Source organism: Emiliania huxleyi, assembly GCF_000372725.1.
Source record: "Emiliania huxleyi CCMP1516 chromosome Unknown EMIHUscaffold_204, whole genome shotgun sequence".
Lineage (NCBI taxonomy): Eukaryota > Haptophyta > Isochrysidales > Noelaerhabdaceae > Emiliania > Emiliania huxleyi.
The window spans coordinates 144,792-154,294 of record NW_005200562.1 but is presented as its reverse complement, the minus strand read 5'-3'; the positions used below and the strand labels follow the sequence as shown (position 1 = coordinate 154,294).

At 66.1% G+C, this 9,503-nt stretch overlaps 2 protein-coding genes across 2 annotated transcripts in view; both read left to right on the top strand.

Annotated features, from left to right (window-relative positions):
• EMIHUDRAFT_113989 (hypothetical protein) overlaps positions 1-116 on the top strand; it is a gene marked incomplete at both ends in the record, with an annotated part of 2,724 nt that extends 2,608 nt beyond the window's left edge. The window contains one exon of the mRNA XM_005781278.1: positions 1-116. This exon is cut by the window's left edge and continues 7 nt beyond it. Within this exon, the coding sequence (XP_005781335.1) occupies positions 1-116 (116 nt within the window).
• Positions 117-3,566: 3,450 nt separating this feature from the next.
• Positions 3,567-7,286, top strand: EMIHUDRAFT_456896 (hypothetical protein; the record flags this gene model as incomplete). The annotated part of the gene is made up of 13 exons (XM_005781277.1): positions 3,567-3,962; positions 4,005-4,118; positions 4,187-4,270; positions 4,524-4,560; positions 4,750-4,847; positions 4,928-4,981; positions 5,693-5,737; positions 5,781-5,909; positions 6,099-6,146; positions 6,348-6,393; positions 6,461-6,497; positions 6,566-6,605; positions 6,712-7,286. The coding sequence occupies 13 exons, from the start codon at positions 3,567-3,569 to the stop codon at positions 7,030-7,032; spliced, it is 1,449 nt and encodes a 482-aa protein (XP_005781334.1). The 3' UTR covers positions 7,033-7,286.
• Positions 7,287-9,503: the final 2,217 nt, after the last annotated feature.

Sequence of the window (9,503 nt, the reverse complement as noted above, 5' to 3'; positions counted from 1 at the left end):
CGCGCGAGGCGGCAGGGTACGCGCGGCTGCCGACCACGGTGGCGAGGAGCCCCTCGCCGAGCGAGGCAAAGGGGCCATCCCGCGTGAGGCGGGCCTTCCCGGGCGAGGTCAAGTGAGGCGAGCTGAGAGGGCGCGCGCGTAAGTGTGGGACAGGGCGACTCCTAGGGATCACAGTGCCAGAGATCAGTGTACGTGATGAGCTGCGCCAGCGGGACCCAGAGAAAAAATCTCGGCTCTTTTCAGAACTTCGTGGGCTGGCCGCGGGTTGGGAGATGGGACGCATGTGTGTCGCAATGCATGTTCTGTATCGGAGCGAAGGAATGTCGATGGCTCGACGAGCAAAACGGCCGCTCCCCACGGGCCACGCCCCCCCCCCCCCCCCCCAAAATTGATCAAAAATTGGTCCAGGACGTGCCCCCCCGGCCCGCCGCCCGGCCCGCCGCAGCGGGCGCCAATGCCGCCTTCCGGCCCTCCGCCCGCGGGTACCCACGGATGGGGTACGGCCCCCCCGCGGCTGTCGCCTGGCATGCCGCCGGGCTACCCTCCCCACATCCCTCCGCCCCACCACCCCGGCATGGCTGGGCAGCCGCCCGGCTACCCGTGCCACCACCCCAGCGGCTACGATGACCGTCGGCCCAGAAGCGAGCGCGATTATTACAATGAGCGCGATGACCAGTCTCTGGGGGGGCGCGGGGGCCCCCGGAGGCACCGTGCGCCGCGCAGCAGAGCGGAAACGGGGCCCCGGCTCCGTTAGTCTCCGTTAGCACCAACTTCCCGATTAAGCTAGGTTAAACAGAGGGCAGATTTGGAGAGATCTCGAGGAGTACATACAGATAGACCCTCCAACCATCAGAAACTCCGACCTGATCGGTCGTACTGACCGCCGACAGATCACTCCAGACAGAAGACAGGCCGACCGTCTGCACGCGGCCGGCCGGGCGAGAGGCTTGACACGATCACCCTGCGACCCTGACGCTGCTGCTCTAGCTATCAGACATGCATCTGCTGACTGCTGCCACAATGTGCGACCTGTGCTGGCCCACTTGGCGGCCTTCCCGGTCAGTGGTGAGGCGCAGTTCAGAGCTGTCGATGGCGCGATGCCGCACTGGTCCCACATCGGTGACACGAGACCACCACGTTTGCCGGTCCAAGAGAGAGGCACCGGCGCTGTCCTGAGAAGGTGCGTGGTCCCTCTTGACTGCCCATGCGCGCGAGGCTGCGTAGGCATAGCCTCGAGAGTGCCAGCAGCCAATCCGAGGCGACGCGCATTGCGCCAGAAGCGTGCACACGATGGAAGGACACCTTCCTACTGGCCGTAGGATCAGGTCATCACTGAATGCTTGATACTAAGGCCGCGAGCTATGCAGGTGATCAATTGTGCGTCATGGCACGGTCAGCAGCGCCGACAGGCTGTCGCAAGGCGTGATAGCATGGCCGCAAGTACGCCGAGTTCCCATGAAAACAAGTAAAAAATGGCCAAAAAAATCCAAAAAATCGGCGCCTGCGGCGGGCCATGGGACCCCATCTCCCCCCCGCATGGACACCCTCTGGGGCCCCCGCGCCGGCCCAGAGTGACCAGTGAGAGAGAGAGAGAGAGAGAGAGAGAGAGAGAGCCATGATCCCAGGCGCACCCATGACTACCGGTCCGAGCCTGGCTGTTGTTTGTTCGCCTTTCTACCTACCTACCTCCACTTACTTGTTCTTGACCCGTAGGAGAGGTCTCGGAGGACGCCACCGTCGCCTAGACTCTAGGAAGAATTCTTTTCCTCGCGATGTCTGCCCCGGCGCGCCGCTCGCGGCGCTCGCGCCGCCTCGCCTCCGCCGCCACCGCCGCCCCCTCGCCAGACACGCCGCCGCCCGCCCGCCTCCTCGACCTCCCCACGGAGCTTCTCGTGCGCGTCGTCTCTCGCTTCGACGGCCCCCTCGACATCGCTCGCGTCGCGGCGGTCTCGCTGCTCTTCCACGCCTCGCTTGCGGTGGAGGGCATCCGCTTGTGGGCGCAAGAGCGCGGCTTCGAGCTGCCGGCGCAGCCAGAGGGCGAGAGCTGCGCCGTGCGGTGGCTGTGCTTCGCTGCCTTGCTGTGCGAGGCCAACCCGCCGGCGAGGGCTGCGGCAGGCGAAACGCACAGCGTCTTCATCGGCGGCGAGGGGCGGCTCTCTTCGTGCGGCTATGATATGGGCTACTCACTCTACAATCACGACGAGGGTGTGTTGCATCACGTCGTCCCAGGCCTCCTCGGCCACGGCGAGGGCGTGACGCGGCTCAACACGCCGACCCGCCTCCCTGCATCGCTGGGTGAGCGCGCTGTGAGCGTGTCTGCTGGAACCGCGCACAGCCTCGCCCTCACCGCTGACGGCGCTGCCTGGAGCTGGGGCTACGGAGGCGGAGGCGAGTTGGGCCACAACGATAACCAGAACCAGCTACAGCCCAAGAAGATCGAGGCCTTTGCAGGCCAGCGCGTCGCCTCTGTTTCGGCTGGACCCCGCCACAGCCTCGCCGTCACCGCCGACGGCGCTGCGTGGAGCTGGGGCTTTGGAGCCTGGGGCCGGTTAGGCCACGGCGACGAGGAGGACCAGCTACTGCCCAAGAAGGTCGAGGCGTTGGCTGGCCAGCGCGTCGTCGCTGTGTCGGCTGCAGGCGGGCATAGCCTCGCCATCACCGGCGACGGCAGTGTCTGGAGCTGGGGCTATGGAAGCTCTCGCCAGCTCGGCCACGGCGACACGCCGAACGAGTACGGCGAGGCCCATGGGCAGAGCCAGTGGCTGCCCAAGAAGGTCGAGGCCTTGGCGGGGCGGCGCGTGATCGCCGTGTCGGCTGGAAGCGGCTACAGCCTCGCCCTCACCGCCGACAGCGCCGTCTGGAGCTGGGGGAGTGGCTACGATGGCAGGCTGGGCCATGGCGACCATCAGCGCCAGCCGCTGCCGAAGAAGGTCGAGGCCTTGGCTGGGCAGCGCGTCGTCGCCGTGTCGGCTGGACGCTTCCACAGCCTCGCCATCACCGCCGACGGCGCTGTCTGGAGCTGGGGCAGTGGAACCTTTGGCCGGCTGGGCCACGGCGACGAGCAGCTGCAGCTGCTGCCCAAGAAGGTCGAGGCATTTGCTGAGCAGCGCGTCGTCACTGTGTCGACTGGATGCGACCACAGCCTCGCCCTCACCGCCGACGGCGCTGTCTTTACCTGGGGCGAGGGCGGCAACGGCTGCCTAGGCCACGGAGAGGACCTGTCGAATCAGCTGCTGCCCAAGAAGATCGAGGCGTGGGGGGCGGGGCAGTGAGGCAGGGTGTCCCAAGGCCACCACGGCAGAACACAGAGGCCACTGCTGGCCAGCCTCCAGCTTCTCACTGCGTCGCAAGCAGCTGTGTCTCTGTCTGCTTGGTAGCTGGGCGTGCGCGTGAGGTGGGGCGTGGGGGGCTCGAGATGTACGTAGGTGAAGTCGTAGTTCTGGAAAAGATTTTTTTTGGTGCGCATGTTTCCGGCGGGAAGGGCCCCCCGCCACGCACGCTGAGCCCGGCGCTTGGAGTTCCGAGAACGCCTTGAGCGACAGAGTGCGCTGCGAATGATTACCGGAATGGAGGTTGACGTCTGCTGCGTCGAGGTATCCAACCTAAGTTACAGCGCCAGCGCCGCAGACGTGCAGGCTGCCTACGCCGCCGCCCTTCTCGCGTTTCCCGGCAGCCGAGTGGAGAAGGCTCCGGGCGCAACCGGCGTTGCGACGGTGCACCTCTCTAGCCGTGCCGCGGCCGACCACTTCGTGCGGGCGGTCGAGGGCGCCAAGCCGCTCTCGCACCAAGGCCGCGGGCTGCGTACGCGCATCAAGGTGGCGGCTGTGGCGGTAGAGGCTGGGGAGGAGGAGGAGGGCGTTGGAGGCGTGCGGCAGTGGCCGTTTGAGGACCCGACGGCGCTGCTACCGGCGGACCAGGAGGCCCTCAACGAGCAGGCCTCCTTTCCGAGCTCGCACTGCCGCGTGTGAACAGCGTCCCTTGACGCCTGCGTCGCTTGTGAGCAGGACATCGGCCTCCTCCTCGAGAAGATCCCCTCCGGCCCGGTGCGGGAGGCGGTGCAGTTTGCAATCGAGGAGAAGGGGCAGGAGGGCTACCACCTCAAGGAAATCTACCTCGTGGTACGACCGCGCCTCGCTCTTGTGGGCCGAAGCCCTAAGAGGCGAAGCTTCTCGGAACCTTCCTCCAGGTGGGCCGCCGGCTCGAGCTCGTCTTCCAGCCTCCCGCGGGCGCGAAGCGGCGCAAGAACTTCGCCATGCGCTCGAACGAGCTCGTGGAGGCGCCTCTTCTCTCGGGCAATCTCGGGCAATCTCGGGCAATCTCGGGCAATCTCGGGCAATCTCGGGTGATCTCGGGTGATATTGGGCAATCTCGAACGAGCTCGTCTCTTCTCTCTCTCTCTCTGGCGTCTTCTCTGTGGATAGAGAGACGGAAGGGCGAGGAGACGGCACAAGAAGGGCGAGACAGCCGCCTCCGCCTAGAGACAGAACGGGCGAGACAGCAGCCTCCGCCTCTCTCGTGGACAGGTGGACCACCTCTCCGCCTTCGTGCCGCTCTTCCGCGGTATGGGCAAGGACGCGCGCCGCACAGGCAACCCCTACCCCACGGCACCTGAAGCCGCCCTCCCCTACCCCCACGGTACCTTGACCCACAGGACGCGCGCCGCACAGGCATCCCAGGCACGCTGCACCGCACCATCTCCCGCACCGCGCGCTGCCCGTGGTCTCTTCACGACCGTACGGCCGTGAGCAGGCACGCTGCACCGCATCTCCCGCATCGTGCACGCCGTCACCAACCCCGACGGCCTCGGCATGATCGGGCTGGTCGCGCGAATCGGCCGCACGCTGCAGGTTCCTAGAAGGTTCCTAGAAGGTTCCTAGAAGGTTCCTAGAAGGTTTCTAGAAGGTTCCTCATCGGCCGCACGTTGCAGGGGCACGTCGCCCCGATGCTGGGCGGCGAGGGCGGCTGCGACGTGCGGCAGCTTGTCCGCCTCGTCTCGCGCGGAGGCTGGCTCCCCATCGCGAGGAGCTCGGGCAATCTCGGGCGATCTCGGGCGATCTCGGGTACTCTCGGGTGAACTCGCGCGCAGGCTTGCTCATCATCGGCCCTCCCAACGTCGGCAAGACGACGGCGCTGCGCGAGCTGCGAGGCTCCTCCCTCCTCCTTGAGCTCGACCTCGCTAGTCTCCTGTCCACTCCTCCTCAGGTGCTGCGCGAGCTGGCGAGGCTCCTCGCGTCGGACGACGGCACCATCGTCTGCATCGTCGACAAGACGCTCGAGATCTGCGGCGCCGACTCCGTCCCCCGCCGAGATCAGCCGAGATCAGCCGAGATCAGCCGAGATCAGCCGAGATCAGCCGAGATCAGCCGAGATCAGCCGAGATCAGCCGAGATCAGCCGAGATCAGCCGAGATCAGCCGAGATCAGCCGAGATCAGCCGAGATCAGCAGAGATCAGCAGCGAGTAGGCACTGACTCCGTCCCCGTCGAGCGGGCGATCGGCAACGCGCGCGTGCTCACCGTCGGGCAGGTGTGTGCTCGGCCGACCTCGGCTGACCTCGGCTGACCTCGGCCGACCTCGGCTGCCCTTGGCTGCACCTCGGCTGCCCCTCGGCTGACCTCGGCTGCCCCTCGGCTGCCCCTCGGCTGCCCTCGGCGGCCCTTTTGTCGGGTGATTGCGTGCGTACTGCTGTGCAGGACCGGCGGGGCGGGCAGGCGGCGGCGATGATTGAGGCGCGGAACGTGTCCAGGACACGTCCACGGCACGTCCGAGGCCTGTCCGCAGGCGACGGTCATGATCGAGGCGATCGAGAACCAGTCGCCGGACGTGGTTGTGGTGGACGAGCTTTCGACGCGAGAAGAGTGCCAGGCGGCACGCACCATCGTCGGGCGGGGCGCGGCGGTGGTCGCGTCGGTGCACGGGGAGAGCCTGGCCCAGGCGCGACCCTTGAGGGAGATATGGGGAGATATGGGGAGGTGTGGGGAGATATGGGGAGAGCCTTGCACAGGCGCGAGCCTTGCCCCCCCCCCCCACCCCCCACCCCACCCCACCCGCGCGCCTTCGTCAAGGACACGTCCGGCACGTCCTGCCGGTCGCGCCTAGGTGGTGCGCGACCCCGAGAGGAACATCATCACGGGCTCGATCACCTCGGTGACCCTCTCGGCCGGCGAGGCGCCTGCGCCTAGAAGCGGAGGACGCATCCCTGTGCTCCAAGTAGCGCTCGAGAGGACACGGACTCCGCTGGATTCGAACGAGCTCCAAGGTATTCGCTGTATTCGTGTCGCTCGTGGTCTCTGAATACTTTGCACCCAACCGTACTCCCGCCCCGAGGGTGGCGTATTCAGCACGTAGGCCAAGGAGCGCGCCGACAAGCTCCGGCAGGTGGAGCGTCGGATGGGCGCGCCGATTGTCGGCGCCGCCGTCGATCACTCATGCGCCCCTGCACTGAACAGCATTGCTGATAGGCGCGCCTGTCTTCGGCGCCGCCGTCGAGCTCCGCGGGTTTGGAGGGGGTGCTCCGCTTCCGGTGGGCGGCTTTCTTTTTGTCGACGATTGGGTTTCCGTTTTAGGTTTGGCGAGTGGGTGCTCCACGAGGACATCGAGCACACGGCGATTCACTAGTTGAGACGGCCGAGATGGAGTCGGGATCTCTCGTCGAGATCAGCGTCTTGAGAGGAAGTTTCTCGGAAGCTTCTTCTCGGAAACTTCTCCGCAGGTGGACGCGCTGCTCGACGGGCGGCCGTGCCGCGCGAGCCGCCGGACGCGGACAAGCGGTGCGGGCGGCGAGGCGGTGACATCGGAGCCTCTGATTGGCGTGCACCAGAGGCCGGACGGTTTTGCGTATGTCAAGCCGGCGCCGGGCGCACGGCAGACTTTCTCGTTTGGCGGCGCGAACGGCGGCGCGAGCGGCGGCGCGAACGGCGGCAGCGCGGGCAAGCTCGACTTTCACCAAAAGAACGAGCAGGGGCAGCCGGTGTGGAGGGAGCTGTCAAGCGTCACTCCGCTCATCTACCAGCGCGCCGAGTCGGATTGCTGAAAGCAGGGTTGTGCAGGCCGAAAACATGCGTATGCAAGAGTCGAATTTGTGACTTAGACTTGGAGATGGCGCCAGCGCCTGAGGCTGAGCCACTGCGTTTTGCGTGTTGGTTTTGCTTTTGGACAGAGCAAGTTGCCAACTATTCCGTATTCGTATTCGTGCAAGAGCGCGTTATTTCTCTCGGGACTCGGCTCACGCGTCAAGGGCCGGTAGTCTGCGGTGTAAAGCCGTACGTCAAAATTCTGCATGGAAAAGAATAGAATGTTGGAAACGAAGACCGCGAGGTTCCTCTTAGTTCCCCCCCCCCCCCCCCCCGCCCGCAAGGCCCTACAACGCGACACGACACAAAGGCTCGACACCAATCACCATGAGCTGGACCTGCGCGATCATACATCTCCTCCGCTCGAGATTCACCGCTCACCACTTTCGGGTTACGTTCGAGAGCTTGCACCCTTTCGCCCTTCTCATCACTGCCCCGGTGCCCACGTCTCGATCTTCTTCGGCAGCAGCTGGCTCGACAGGTCCTCTCCGTGGCCTAGGCAGGCGCCCTCGCCCCAGGTAAAGACGGCGCTGTCGGCCGTGATGGCGATGCTGTGGTAGCCTCCCGCCGACGTAGCGACGTGTCGTACGCGCTGGTCAGCAAAGGCCTCGATCTTCTTGGGCTGCCACTCGTGCTGCTGGTCGCCGTGGCCCAAACTGCCATATTCGCCATTGCCCCAGCTCCAGACAGCGCCGTCGGCGGTGAGGGCGAGGTTGTGCGCGGTTCCAGCCGACACAGTGACGACGCGCTGGTCAGCAAAGGCCTCGACCTTCTTGGGCAGCAGCTGGCGCTCCAGGTCGCCGTGGCCCAGCTTGCCGTAGTCTCCATCGCCCCAGCTCCAGACGGCGCCGTCGGCGGTGAGGGCGAAGCCGTGCTTACCTCCCGCCGAGACTGCGACGACGCGCCGCCCAGCCAAGGCCTCGACCTTCTTGGGCAGCAGCTGGCGCTCCAGGTCGCCGTGGCCCAGCTTGCCGTAGTCTCCATCGCCCCAGCTCCAGACAGCGCCGTCGGCGGTGATGGCCAGGCTGTGTGTGTTCCCCGCCGACACAGCGACGACGTGCTGGTCAGCAAAGGCCTCGATCTTCTTGGGCTGCCACTGCTCCTGCCCGTCGCCGTGGCCCAGCTGGCCAGAGCCTCCACGGCCCCAGCTCCAGACGCTGCCGTCGGCGGTGAGGGCGAGGTTGTGATCGCCTCCTGCCACCACAGCGACGACGTGCTGGTCAGCAAAGGCCTCGACCTTCTTCGGCTGCCACTGCTCCTCCTCGTCGCCGTGGCCCAGCTTCCCAAAGCCTCCATCGCCCCAGCTCCAGACAGCTCCGTCGGCGGTGATGGCGAGGCTGTGGATAGGCCCTGCCGACACGCTCACAACGCGCTCGCCGCCGAGCGGAGAAGGGAGACGGGTCGGCGTGCGGAGCCGTGTCACGCCCTCGCCGTGGCCGAGAAGGCCTGGAAAGTCCTCCTCGTCCACCGCATCCTCCTCCTCCTCGCTCTCCGTTGCCGCTGACCCGCACGACGAGAGCCGCCCCTCGCCGTGGATGAAGAGGCTGTGCATACAGCCTGCCGCCGCCCTCGCCGGCGGGTTGGACTCGTGCAGCAGCGCTGAATAGCACAGCCACCGCACGGCGCAGCCCTCGCTCTCTGGCTGCGCCGGCAGCTCGAAGCCGCGCTCTTGCGCCCACAAGCGGATGCCGTCCTCCGCGAGCGAGCCGTGGAAGAGCAGCGAGACGGCCGCAACGCGAGCGATGTCGACGGGGCTGTCGCAGCGAGAGAGGGCGCGGACGAGGAGGTCCGTGGGGAGGTCGAGGAGGCGGGCGGGCGGCGGCGTCTCTGGCGAGGGAGCGGTGGAGGCGGCGGAGGCGAGGCGGCGCGAGCGGCGCGAGCGGCGCGGCGGGGCAGACATCGCGAGAAAAAGAATTGGCGCTCCCTCCTAGGGGTCAGGGCTCTCTAGCCCGTAGCCCGATGCCGATCATCCGGCTCGCTGGGTGCGCTTCTCAGCTCCCCGGCCCTGGATGTGAGGTTGATGACTGCACTCCAAGTGCTCCAAGGGCTCCCAAATTGAGAAACGCCGAGCAGCGTGGTGCATGACTTCAACCTACCATACGTATTTTCGTTCGCTTCTCCCTCGGGCTGTTCCATCTTCCCATCTCCTTCCAGCTTAGGCGAGGCGGGGGGGGGCGCGGGTGCGGGGTGCGGTGCGGTGTGAGTGTGTGTGTCATGTGGCCACAGCAAGTGTCCATCCGTCTGTATTATTATTAACAACGAAGGCGCTCTCAAAAAGAATTTAAACACAAATGGAATGATGAAGAGCACATCGCTCCTGAAAGACCGATGAACTTCTTCTGTGTATTATTACGTCTTTCGGGAACCGCCTCGACGTCCGTCGCCTCCTCCGCCGCCGGCTCGGTCGAGCCGCCCGCCGCCTCCCGTCGTC